Genomic DNA, 14368 nt, shown 5'->3' on the forward strand with positions numbered 1-14368 from the left:
CTTCATTGAAAAAGACATTAGCGTTGTTGTACCAACACACTGCAAACTACCTCCTGAGGATGGTGGGTAAACAATTTTCAGAATTCATTTTCTCATTCCCATTCCCATTAATAGACTTTGTTTGAAGAGATCATATTGTGATTTTGTGTGTATTCGTACTGTGGCTCTTGCTGGAGGTGGATAAGCTGAAAACAAATCCTTTTCTTAGAAACGGAAATTATTTATTCTGCAGAAAAAAACTTTATTATGCAGACTGTTTCCCCTGATTTCATTTGTATTCCGTACTTTATTTAACATCCACCACAAAAGTTAATTATTTTCAGCTCAGTGTCCAATATTTACAGTATAATTAAAGTAGCTGACAGCGGATGTAACGATGGATTGCTCCACTGAGTTAAGCAGATTTCAGTACGGCTATGCAATGTTTGTACTTACCACATGTGAGCAGCAAGACTCTGAAATATTCAGAATGAAACAGAATCTGCAGTTTCTTATTATAGTACAACTGATGCACAAATGAAAGACATGGACTTGTATTAGACTGTGTGAATGGACACGTGCAGGCTTTATCCCAGTATATGTTCATGAAGGTAAGGAGTAACTCCTCTTAAATATCTTATCCGGGTTTCTTGCATACCACAGGATAACAAAACCCTTTGAACATCTTGGCTGCCAGAGACAGCTGCAGCAAACAATGCCAAGGCACCGTCCTCTTTACCCTCCTGTACCTCGGGCGGAGCCTCTGGGCTGCTCTAGGTACAACAGCTCGCAGCTCCCATCTTTAAGCACTCCTCCTGCATGCGTGCAAACTATCTCATCATTACATTTTTGTAAAGGCAAGGGCTAGTGCTGCTGAAACTGTCTTGGATAAACAGATGTGAAGCCAGTAGGGAAACATTTGCTTCATCAGTGCTGACAGTTAATTAGACTGCAGAGATGATCAATGTGCACATTATGATTCACAAGACTTTACTTCATCAATGAGCAGGACCCATCTCCATACAGTTAACAATCAGTGTAATTATCATTGCTTACACGTGCAGCTCCACCTTCTAAAGCTGATTGCAAACAGTTCACTTTGTCAAGATCCTTTATTCTGCAGCTTTATGATGATAATATCTAAAAGTGGCAGTTTCTCAGCCAATGAACAGAGCCAAGTCGGGCTGGGAGACAGCAGCCAGTGTTTTCACAGAAACTGGCCGGATCCCAACGCTGTACCATCTACTGCCGTGAGGTACTGGAAAAGAGACACCCTTCTAGTTCATCAGCAAATGCTGTGTGCTTAGGATGTCTCTGCTGAAATGTCTGTGACAATCTGGACAGTGAGCTGCTCCCCATCGCAACACATTTGTTGTGTGTTGTTTTTTTTTTTCATGAACTCAAGAATTTAATTCAAATGAAGAATTTAAATGACGTATTTAGAGGACAAGAGGGGGCTGATGGCTGGCTGATACATGCAAGAATACACCCGCTGAACCAGTGTGCCCACTTCACACACTAGAGATGTACTACTAGCATCTGCATAAATAAATACAAAAACGGGTAGCAGGAATGAAAACGTCCTTAATTCATAGCGATTGTTCCTTTAGACCTTGAGACAAAAGCAAACCCCCAAACCTGTCCCCATTACCCTGTGCTCCTCCTTCCACGGATCCCCCAGGAAGGGAAGGGAACCGTAGCCGTGCAGCCGCTCTGCTCGTGCCGCTTACCTTCTTGGTGACGGTGTCGGGGGGCACGTCCCGCCGCCCCAGCGGGTAGGGGTTCCACTGGCCGCTCACAGGCACCTCGTCCTGCCCGTTGTCCAGGATGCTGCTCTGCTGCGACGGGGTCTGTTGCAGAAACGGTAGGGCAGCCTTTAGTCACTGGCAAATATTCTCTCTTCATGCTTATTTCAGTCATCAACCCAGTTAAACTGCAGCACGCTATTGCTAAATGGAAAGCCTCCAGTTCCTATGGTTATTTCATTAACACGTAATCACATTGCAGTGGGACTCTCTGCAAGTTAGAGATCTTGAGAGATATACAGTGAAAATAATGAGCATAATGAATGATGAGAGAAAAGAGAAAAATCATTTAACGTAGCTCCTTATTTCAGAAAAGTAAATTTTGGTGAAGTCACATACTTAAACTTGCAGTCTGCCGTTAGTTGTTTGAATGAAAAGTTTCGAACTGGTCATTCAAATATCAAAAACATTTTACTGAGTACTTGCCATGAAGATTAAATTATATGCTTGTATTTTCTTAAAAAAATATTCCCCATGGCAGCAATACTGGACCTATGAGTACCGTGCCTCAGGCAGAAGGAGCTCTGAGTAACACTGCGTGTTGTACACCGCTCACAGACCTCTCTAGGATGCGCTGGCTTTGTTTTAGGTTAGCAGGACGTCAGATGCACAACAACAACCAGTAATTAAACTCCTTCCTGAACATGAATGGCCATAACACACATGCAAGGTTTCCTAAATGATCTCAGTACTTTCTCTTTTCCACTTTTCTCTCCTTCAGTCATGGTTCTCATCGCTTTTTCACTCGTTACTGCACTCATGCTTTCAGTACCTTCCAGGACATGTGTACCTTTGCTGTCCCATCCAGCTTTTCTGTTATCTGTCTCTGTATAGCAGGAAATTTTCCTAACGTGGGTATGTCTTTTTGTGTCAGACCTTCCAAAATACCAACATTATACTACCACTGACAGCATTTTACATTATACATTATTACATTATTATTGTTATTTACATTATTATTTATATTACAAAAAAAATCATCCTTAATTCCAATCATCATTTAAAAAAAACAAGAATTCTGATATTATAATTCTCTCATCATTCAAGAAGTCCTCCAGAAAAAAATCAGGAAAGATGCGATTTTCCTTGTATTAAAATGCTGCAAACATTTCCCCTGTTGAAAACCCAGACCTCCCCTTAGAGCTCTCTTTGCACATACTAAGAAGGGAAAAATGAGAGCAACCCCAGCACTTTTTCCACTGGTGACCCCTCCCAGCTCAGCGGACCCTGTCCTAGTGCCTGACACCGCAGTGCGGCCGCTCGCTGGCAGCACAAATCTCCCTTAATGCTGGCTAATGTGGGCCCAGAGCTCGGCCGCACAGGGACAAACGCGTTCGAAAGAAGGGCTGCCCGAGCGGGGGCCAGTTTGGGCCCAGGGAGGGCCTTGGTGCCTACACAAAGCCCTGGATCAGCCCCTCTGCCCCGTTTGCTGCACGCCCGTACGTCCTCATCCAAAGGGGGCACATCAGCTGCGAGCCGGGCAGCAAAGTTCTAAAACGAAGAAATACTATTGCACAAATCCGTGCTCTGAGGAGTAACGAAAAACAAAGGAAAAGAAAGGAAGAAGAAAGGACATCGTCTGTGGGCCATGAGTCAGCCTTCCAGACCCACCACAGAGCGAGACGCCCAAGGCTGGGCTGGAAACGTGGTCGCCTCCCTGCGAGAAGAATTGATGAAGCACATCACGTGCCCGCAGCCACGCAGACACCGAGGGATTGTGCGGAGGCAGCTTCCTACGGGCACTTGTGTTTTTTCTCCTAAGTGATGTACGGGAATACCTTGATTATTCCTGAAGGGGTGGTGCTGTACACTTCTGAGACTGAAATGCACCAAACCACAAAGTTTTAAAAGAATTGTGACACAGATGCCAACGATTCAAAGCAATCTTCTGAAAAGTGGTTCTTTTGTTCCTGCAGACAATGCTGGGCCTTTTTGATAAGCGACTGACTAATCTGCAGAGGTGAGTTAACACTCAAAAAGGAAAAAAATATAGAGGATGCTTTCTGAATAAAAAGGATAATTCTGTGATAAGTTTTCATTTTCATTTTCTGCAGTAAAACGAATTCATTTACTTGCAATATCATTCATTTACAGAGCTTGGATGGACTGCAAACCAGTAAAATCTACGTGCTTTTTATGCCTAGGTAAATAATGAAAAGCAGCAGTTTAACATTTTATACATGCAATAGACTCAATGTAATAAACTTTCCCAGTTTAAGTAATTCATATACTTGATTTCCTGATCTTCCACTGGAAAACTAGACCCCACTCATTACTCTCCTGAATCGAGGCCACAAGAAAGAGGAAGAAGAGATAAATTTGAAGCTGCTGTGGCCTGGATTCATTGAGAAATGCAAAATGCTTTAGAACATGTGAAGGAATAAAACTGATCAACAACGAACATTCAAATAATTTGTTCAGCAATAGTTTCACCCCACTTCCCAAACAGTACAGTAAGAGAATACACCCCCTTCATGCATTTCGGCATCATATTTTATATGGATATGGAGCAATGAAATGCTGCTGAAATATAAAGCAGAATAAATTCACATAAGGCCACACCAAAACATGTCCAGTTTCATGCCCTAACCATTTTCATGATGTTCCTCATATATCCATATTTTAATATCCATATTCATTTATACTTTAAAACTGTGAAGTATGTAAGACCTTATTCTTAAATGTGTGTACAAAAATACTCCCAATGTTTGGAGCTACCGTGGAATGAACTCCTTTCAAGGACTTGTGACAAGAATTCCTATATACCCAAATAGACAAACAAATTCTTTGAAAGAAAAAAACAACATGACCAACACCGGAAAGCTGTCTACGTCCAAACAAACACACAGCTACAGCTAAGATTTGACCTAGATGTCATTAACTGAACAACAACGGAGAAGCACACACTAACACTTGGACTTCAGTCCAGGGACAGCTGAATGGTTGCCGCAAATGAAGATAACAGAGTATGGAAAATTACAGCAGGAGAAACCCGACAGTGATCTATGTGCAGTGTGTGTGTGTGCACATTGTTGAACTATCACAAGTTTGTTGAAAATCCAGTGCGCTGTGTGTACCTGCATTAGCTAAGAAACGCTACTGCCTGCCCTCCGGCCAGCAAGCGCAAACTGGTCATGCTGCTGCCCCTAAATTCTCTTACTCTTGTATGCAGGGTCAGATCTAAACTCTTACACTGGGCACTGAAACCTCCTTTGGGAATTCACCCTGGCCAGGCAGAGCCTGGCACAGCACCAGCTGGCTCAGGCCAAACGTGCCTGCGGCCAGCCCGGCAATTAGCAGCACAGATGATGGCATTTCAGCGCCTGGATCCATGCTCTGTGACCATTTAATTACTTACAGAGATGCAGCTAATTTTTACCAACAGCTACCGCGGCTAATGCAGTAAGGCACAGCGCAGAGCGATGCTCACTGTGCTGCTTCTAGCACTGCCGTGGTGCCACTGGCCTTACGCACCGTCCCCACAGCACATGCACGGCACCTGGCTGGTGCTGCGACTCCGGCATGGCCACACACAACAGGGAGCACGGGCTCAGCATCTCCTCCCTGATATGCAGATATTTCAGCAATGTCCCTCTCTGGCCTGCTGTATGTGCTTTTCCTACCAAATATTTGCTTGTGTATAATCGTGTATGTATGTACTTATCAACAATACATCATCCATAGCTTAAAAATAGAAAAAAAAGAGAAAAAAAAAAGATGAAGGAAAATATTTCTATGGGCATTCCTCCAAACAAAAGTTTAACATTAGTTTAAGTGTGTTAGGCACCTACTCATAACATATCAGCTATTACAGCATAATCAATTAATGTTTAAATGTCCATCTCCTGGAGACTATTTAACTGCAGGTCAAACATTTCTACATCACTTTTTCTTATTATTTTTTTTTTAGATTAAATAGTAACAAAACAAAACATGTTCTTCATTTCTATGCACAGATTAAGTCATTTACAAAATATAATGATTGCATCAATCTAACACAAGAGCAGAAAGCAGTAATGACAGCCATGTGAGCTACTTAATCCAAAAAGCAAGATTCTTAAAAGATTCCAGGAAAACCGTGTTACTATCATCTTTGCTTTTTGGATTGTGTATAGTATAAGCATGAACTATAGGCAAAAGCTAAACCAGGAAAAAGCAAGGAGTATTATTAATTTATTTTGTAATGCTGGTATATGCTGGCTATCCCATACTTACTTTCGGTAGAGGTAGCTCTTGAAGCATTTGGTTTTCAAATTTAGATTTAGTCTGCAAGTTTAAAGTCATGCTTCTGCCGGCATGCATTGCTGAAAACCCTCCAGAGTGCAGCATGCCAAGGCTAACTGTGTTGTGTTTGTAAGCAGCGGTCTGAGTAGAGGAAACAACCACGTGACAGGATATGAACACACATGCTCCTTGAATCAAGTATCACACATATATGGTTAATTTCACAAAGTTTTAGTTTAAGCAAACAAACAGTACCAAGAAATAAATAGCTTTTTGATGCATGCACTGAGTCACACGGAAGCAAATACATTGCTAGTTATACATAAAATGGATACCATAAAAGACTTCAACGCTGACAGCAGATGAAATATGTTATCTGTATTCTGAAAACTGCAGCATATAACATGGTACAAGTCTTTATTTTGCAAATATGGCCAAATTTTGGTATGTCTGCACAACCACGGAAGGGCCAGAAAACATCTAGCATAAAGGAGTATCAATGTCAGAGAACAAACCCTCTGCACCAAGACCCTACACCGCTGTGAGCGCTCTGTGGGGGCTCCCAGGTCCCCCAGGGCAAGCCCCCGGGCGCAGCACAGCACGGCATGGCCTGGCACGGCAGCGTGAGGCTTCTGCAAGGCAGTGCCTGGCCATTCGTTCCCTGGGCAGCCCCTGCACCAGGCAGCCCAACTTTGTGGAGCTTTGCCGGTCCGTGCCGCAAACAGCTAGAGGCCGGTTCTCTGCCTCTGCAGGGATCACTGGGAACTCGACTTAACCACCGGCATCAGCTTTCCACGAATTAAAATACTTCTGAGGCATATACACATTGTAAACTACGTGTAAAGATGTTTCTAAAACATCTGGGAAGTGTTTGTTTCCACCAGAAACTTCTCTACGTGGTCCGCTCTATTTCGGCTAGATATTACGCATATTCGCATCAGTTTCACATAACTCAAGGAAACTAGCTGAAGCAAGGAAAAAGCTTCAGCCTTCAAGCCAGTTTGTAAAGTTTACCCATTTGATCCTTAATGGTATTTTAGTATGCATCACGTCGAGCAATTGGGAGGTATTATAAATATATTAACACCAAACTCATGAATATCTAGCATAAAATACGGATATGGACACATTTTGCAACTAACTTACGCATTAGACCACGGTAACTTTTCACGATCACTTCAGATTATGAAGTAAATCCAGATTTATGAAGTAGGCCATTAAATAATCAAAATCATTATAGAAATCATGCACTGTAGTACTTGTATTATGTTTTGTATTTATGTTTTGAGGGTAAATAAGCATAACTTTCTACTGCTAAAAGGAGTAATAAGCATATTCCTTGTTAAAAACAGTGGCAATATATATCCAGTAATATTTTTCAGTGTTAAGAGAGAGCTTTAGATCCCCTCCACTAACAGCAATATGAAAGCTAAAACACTTTTTTTAAAAAAAAACTTTTTATCTGCGATGTTTTCACTTATTTTGTTTTTCTGCAAAGATGTATCCAGCATCTTCTAATGCTCTCAAATCATTACTGAAGTGGTGGACTTCAGCAGCATGTTCACATCTGCTGATAAGGAGAGATTTTTAAATGTTTTTTTTTTTTACTTCGGACAGTGCTGCGACAGGCACTGCATTAGCACCATGTGCCGCGGTGCAATACCCGCGCGGAGGCCGTGTGCCAGCCTCTGCCTGGGAATGCCTCACTCCAGCTGCTTTGTGCACCCACAGACACCTTTGCAGGCCAGTTCCTCTGACACCAATGCAGGAATTTCATTACTGGGAATTCTGGTGGTTACCACTGTACGTGCAAATAGTTTGAAATAGCAAAACACACAACTAAAGGCATTAATTGCAGAGAAATGCCAAACATACCCTGTCTAACCTTCTAGCTTCTATATGTCTAAGTAGCTGTTGTCTCCAGTCAGCAGGCATTTTAGCACAGCTCTCATTTCCCTTCACAGGGGTAGGCCTTGTCTTTATATCACTGTTATCGGAAGGCTTGTCGCCATAGTTACCCAAGTTATAGTCTGACGGTATCTTTTCCAGCAGAGCTGCCATTGTAGGCCTCGCTGAAACTGGCCTGGTTTGAGAGGTACCATAACTCTCTGTACTGTAGCTTCTTGCAGACAACGGCCTCCTTTGTGTAAGGTTTTTAACTGGAAAGCTGCCAGTCTGGGCTTTCACTTCTTGGTAGGAAGGATGCTCGTCTTCGTACCTGCCATTCCTCTTGAGGAACTGAGACTCGGAGACCGAGATGCTGCTTTGGCGCTCCACAGCTCCTCGGTACGGAGGCCTGCCATACCTATCGCCTGGGGGCAGCTCATGGGGCTCACTGACCCTCCTGAACATAGACATCTCGGTGGAACTGGCCAACGAATCCGCTCTCCTCAAGAAGCCTGGCCGAGAGCCCTGGCTCACGAAGGGGGCACTGACGGCCTCCTCGTTGACCGATGGCTGGGAGAAGGAGAACATGTGCTCCACAGGGGGGTAGCCGCGGTAGGCCCTCGGGCTGACCAGCTCCTGGGGCAGGTTTTTACTCTGCTGGGGAATGTACTCAGGGTTGAGCTGGAAAGGTGGTGGTAACCTCTTCTCGGCTGTGACCTCCACTGCTCCCTGCGGGTTGAAGCTTTGGTCAAACTGGTAGACCTTCTTTGTCACGGACGACTTCTGCTGTGGCTGCACCTTGACGCTGCCGTAGGTCAGCAGCTCGTCATCCAGCATGGGGACCGACTGGCTGCGGGACATGCTCAGCATGCCGTGCTCCGGGCCCAGGAGCTTGTCCACCCTCTCGTGGGCTCCTACAGTATCATTACCAGATGCATAGTTTTCTAAAGGTATATTATAAACTTTGTATGTTCCAATGTCTATCTCATCGATACTCTGTGACTTCTTAAATTTGTTAGTTTTTAAATCCCTCATCATTGGAGACAGCCTTTCTGTGCTCTTGCTGATCGAAATAACACTTTTAGAAGGGTCTGGGCGACAGTGTATATGTGAAAAGACATTTGTGAGACTTCTGTTAGCATTTGAATCGTGATATTCCCATGCTATTCCTGGAGTGAAAGTGCTAGATAATTCAGGAGACTCTTTGATATGATCTTTCCGCTCAGGCAAAGGGCTGGTGGTGGGGGTGTTTTCCAGTTTGGAAGGAAAAGCTGTCCTGTCTTCAAAAGGACTAGGGGTTCTGGTCCAATTTTGCCAAGGATTGGGAGGAGGCACTTCAGATTCATGTGTGTTTCTGAGCGTCGGCTGCTCCAGCTCCAGAGGAATGCCAACTATCCTGTCTTGTCTAATTAACGGCCTGCGCCCATGCGCAGATGTGCTTCTAGATTTCGTGCTTAGGAGAGGGTTAGCGCTAGGGTTCTCCACCGTGCTCTCCTCTGCAACGAAGCCGGTGTTATCGTAGTGCGAGCTATCATTCCAGCTGTCGGTGAAGGTGTCGCTCAGGGGACGCCTGTCGTTGCGCTGTGGCAGGTTTCCTGCCGGAGCAGATTCCCGCTGGCTCAGTAATGGCTTTGTTTCAAGGGGCTGTGGAAATGACTGCGCCAGCCTGCTGAAATAAAACACAATTAAATAAGGTAAATGCCCTCTATTACAGCACAGAAACAGTCAGCAGAAAGACAAACTTATAAAGCAATTTAATATTCTCCCATCCATATTCAGGCTTTGGGATCGTACTATGAGATGTGCGCTTATGTCACTGAGCTGGCATGAGTGTCCGCAGCAGTTCACTGCACTGGAGCACAGATGCTTTAAGTGTGTACACAGAGAAAATAAGAAGTGAGTCAAAAGTCCTGGATGGCTCAACACCAAGTTCATATATAAATCCAGCTGAATATATTTTCTTACTGTAAAAATAACCTTCTATGAGTTGCAAATTGTTATTTTTTTAAAACAAAACTACCAGATGCAGCTTGTGCATCTTCTCACCACCAAGATGCTATGCATCTCCAGTAAGCAGACTCCAGCCTTTGTTAACGGGGAAGAGCCTGTGCATTTCTTAAGACGGAGCTACATTTACGTGACTTACAGCAGGAACAGACAGGGCAGAGAGTTCTTGTATGGTACAAGAGTGCTTTCAGGTTGCTGATGGCCAGTGCAGATTACAGCTTTCAATGAACTGTATTGCAATTGGAGGTCCAGGGCAGAGCGATGCTCAGGACAGTATGAATACGAGACACATGCACTCTGTTAGCTACGCTAAACTATAGCCAGCTGCAGCTCAGGACCACACAGAACAGAATAATTGCAGCTCAATTACTAGGCGCTTTTAATGCATGGCTATAGCACATGGTTGAAAAGACAGCTGTAGAATTACTGACATTTATAGAGTACGAATGGGTGGCCAACTCTCCACAGCCTGGGCTGTGTATGGCTATGTACACCTCAGGACAATTGGGGTAAAATGTTATGATTTTGATCTCAGTATCTTAACAGACAGTGCACAATTACTTTGAATGTGTATGATAACATAAGACAAAAAGCAGTTGGAAGCTGTGTTAAAGAAAGAGGATCACACCTGTTTCCCCACAAAGAGTTATTCACTGCGTCTTTAGCTGTTGTCTGCAAGGACCCCATTTTAACATGCGCATTGGAGGACCCTGAGGAAGCCTGGGAAGGGGAATAGTCTGAGTAAGTGCCTGAGGAAACGCTGTTATTCAGACAATGGATCTTATCTGCTTCAGACTCATCTGTCGACTCTGAAACAAAACACAGCACATGTTTTCAGGAGGTGGTGTTTGGAAACTAAACTCCAGAAAAATGCATTTTCAAATAGATACTATACACATATATGTGTGTGTGTGTGCACAAATACATACACAATATGTTTTAAAATCAGTGAAGTGCAGAATACGTTAAGTAACACGTCTATCTATGTGCATTACATATGCTTCCATCTAGCAGGCTGTAAGTCAAGTTAGTACCTTTCTTCTCTTTACCCAGAAGAACAAGCTTGGGTGGGTACAACGGAGTCTCTGGTATGGAAGGACGAAGTTCACCTATCCTCATCTCACTGGCAGGATGTCCAAAGGCATCCTGAGGAATACAATAATGTAGAGTAAACACAGGAAACAGAAACCACTTCAAACTGCAACGAACAAATATTTCAAAGCTTTTTTTCATGAATGTGACAACACACCGAAACCCCACCATACGGGCAGAGATTGTCTAATTATGATGATTTGTCAGCTGAAAATTCTAATTAGTCCTACAGAAATACTTGTAAAATTATGGTGATGTGTTCATTCTGAAAATGTGTACAAAACAGATGGAACTCGTAAGATACACCAAGGCCGTGTAAACATTTTTGATCAGGCAAAGGTCACAAAAAATGCAAGCTGCCAGCAGAAATAAATAAAAATTTTGAATAAATATTTACTTATTATTTCAGGAATAACTGTTCCTCACTCATTTGTGGCACAAGTCTTTCCACAGATTCAGCTCTCCTTATAGCTATATTTAATTCAATTACTTTGTCTCTAAAGAGTTTTTTGCTAAATTAAAACGATTCAGATTTCAAACACTTCTCATTGAGAGTTTAGCAAATCTTGACTCTCTAAGACTTCCTGCACAATTGTTTTGCTGTTCTAGCTAGCAATAGGATACAAACTGAAAATAACAGGAGTTGAAAAGTGGAAAGAAAGCTAGATGCGGTCTTAGAAAGAGACGTTTTAAATTAAAGCTTTTAAATCGGGCTCATAGGATAGCTAGAAGAAGGGAACAAAGACACAAATAGCCAATCTGTGACATTTCTTATGCCATCACTGGAAAAAAAGTTCAGAAATAAGAAAGATGCTACACCCAAAGATAGGTGACATGGGGAGACAGGGTAGGGGAAGACCCTAACTGGAGGAAGGACAGAGGTAACCCTGCTCTCAGGAAGGATGGGCAACACAGGAAACCCACGCTGGGGGCATTAGTGCATGGGCTCAGGGGAACATCACGGAGAGAGAACTGATGGAGATGGGCACAGCAAGACCGGACAGTCGTGCTAACTAACACCAATGAAGATCCTTGTGGGAAGGGGCAAGAGAAACACACGTTGTCTTGGAAGCAGGAGGATGAGCTGTGATTTTGTAAAGAGGATGCAAGCTGGGGAAGGAGGGTATCTAGTAAAAACGAGGATGTGTCGGAGAGGTACTAGGAGAAAATCCATAATTAGCAAAAATTAGGAAGGGAATAGTTAGGAGAAATATATTTAGGAAGAAACTTTCACTAATGGAGACAAAATGAGGATTTCTGTACCCTGACATTATGTTGTTAATGGTACTCCAGTGATTATGGGTCATATGGTTTTGCAGAGAGAAGTCAATAAGGAAAGAGATGCAACATTTAGAGAAAAAATTAAAAATGGAGTACCAAAACCAAAAATGCATTACCAAAAAGTAAAATTCTACAACATTTTAAAACTTTATTTGATTTTACTCATAGGGTGAAAACTTTATGAGGTGTAGCTCCGTTAACTACTTTTGAAATAACAGTGGAAACAAATATTTGTTAAAGCATTTGCCGTGTGATTTATCCTTGAAGAACATAATTGGATTTAAGAAACAGATATTTTAATCCTTCTGCCTTTGGTGTACTACTGGAGGTAGCACCATACCAAAACAGCAAAGAACAGGCATCTTCACAGCCCATTTAATTAACTCTGTCAATGATAACGTTTAAGTAAATACAGCTACATACTGATTCTTACATGATGTAATATAGTCAAGACTTTTAAACGCTTTGATACCCAGAGCTCCCTTGCGGTGTATGGTATTTCTCACATAACAGTATTGATGTACATACAACTTAAAGTGAGCGATAGTGCAATAGCGTTTTTTCAGTGCAACACAATCATTTCTACTGCAGTGTAGCAAACTTATCATGCAAAACCGTTTTTGAAAAATAACAAAGTGCATAGCATTCACAGAATGTGAAATTCCCCACTTTTGAAGCATAGTGTATGCTTCAATTTTTATTTTATTTTATTTTTTTCTTTTTGTACCTCTGAGCTTTTTGTATGCTCTTCTTTCTCCTTCCTGTCTGGGATTTCCACAGTCGATTTATGAGTGTTGTCTGTATCAGACAGGTGACTCTTATGGAACTCTTTACTTTCTCTATCTTGCACCTAGAATCCCAATATTGTGCCATGAAACTTTTAAAAGTTATAAGCTTAAAATAAAACTACTTGCTGTAAGATAGGAAGAACCAGCAGTTCCATATTTGACATAATGGTGAACACAGGTTTTTATTTTAGTTGCATGATTTCATGAAGTTTTCTGCTATTCCTTCTTTCTTTCTTTCCTTCTTTCTTTAATTTACTTTAGCCTCTAGTCTAGCTATTCCAACAAAAATCTATACACTTTTGAAAGAATTAGTCTGGCACTTCTGAACATACCATGAAAGTGAAAGATGTAAAAAAAACAAAATCATATTCCATTTACTTTTACTCTGCTTAACAGCACCCTTTTTCTTACAAGCCCAAGAACAAAAGGGCACTAATAGAAAAACAATATATATATTTTTAATAGGACCACTTGCAAGAACAAAGGAAAGAAATAGACGCAATTGTGTTTTCTGAGAAGCTGTTCCTGAAGAGTAACCACAGAAAGATACAGGCAGAGGAAAGAGAAATATGTTGAGCTGTTTCCCAAGAGAAAATACACGGTAAAACCCAGCAAAATAACTGGGAAAGAGAAATATTGGCAATTATTCATGTTGACAACACAAAAACATCAAATTAAAATCTAGAGAGCTGTGGTTTTCAAAATAACCTAATTCTGAGAGTCTGTTTGCAAAGAATAGAAAGCTTCTGAATAGAGCAGACCTGGGCTCTGTGCAGATGCATCATGCATAAGGCAAAGGCATGGAGGACCATTAAGGATGGATCTATTCCAAAAGAACAATTAAATATACGTAGAGGGTTAGCAGCACTTCTGAACTGGAGTAGGCTAGGGCAATCTGAAAAATGACAAGCTGTAAAGAAATCAAGAAGCAAAGACAAATAAACAGATTCAGGCTAATATTATTTGGTCCATAATTTAGTAAAATTTTAATGAGAGACTAAAGAAGATCACAGAAAATGTAGCAACAGATGTAACCAGATAGATTTCAGAATATCTTCAGATACAAGCGAGACTAACTGAGACATAAATATTTTTCCCCAGAATCACAGTTAGGTCTAGAAGTGCAGGCTTAGAAAAAAGCCTCACTGAGCCACTTACCCATGTCACAGTCTCTGCACGTAAAATGGCAGTTCTTCGATCTCTCAGCCCTGTATGTGGATAGCTTCAAAGTCCCACTAAAAAGTCTTCTCCTGACAAGATCACAAACTGCAGACTGCCTGAAGCTGCGTGTGAAAGTCAGCCACA

The 14368-nt window shown here is 42.1% G+C and overlaps 1 protein-coding gene across 21 annotated transcripts in view; it reads right to left on the minus strand.

Moving 5' to 3' along the window:
- The window catches only part of LRRC7 (leucine rich repeat containing 7), a 181828-nt gene that overhangs the window by 17666 nt on the left and 149794 nt on the right, over positions 1-14368 (minus strand). For 17 of the 21 annotated variants that reach the window (XM_080601781.1, XM_080601779.1, XM_080601783.1 and 14 more), the window contains 5 exons: positions 10937-11048; positions 10531-10711; positions 7884-9564; positions 6000-6149; positions 1710-1829 (listed from right to left, as the gene is read on the minus strand). In XM_080601781.1, the coding sequence (XP_080457907.1) occupies positions 1710-1829; positions 6000-6149; positions 7884-9564; positions 10531-10711; positions 10937-11048 (2244 nt within the window). Of the gene's footprint in view, positions 1-1709; positions 1830-5999; positions 6150-7883; positions 9565-10530; positions 10712-10936; positions 11049-13002; positions 13126-14368 lie in introns of all 21 variants that reach the window. The other 4 variants (XM_080601799.1, XM_080601786.1, XM_080601805.1 and 1 more) reach the window with 4 other exon arrangements.

Source organism: Anser brachyrhynchus, assembly GCF_964034855.1.
Source record: "Anser brachyrhynchus genome assembly, chromosome: 8".
In the NCBI taxonomy this organism is placed as follows: Eukaryota; Metazoa; Chordata; class Aves; order Anseriformes; family Anatidae; genus Anser; species Anser brachyrhynchus.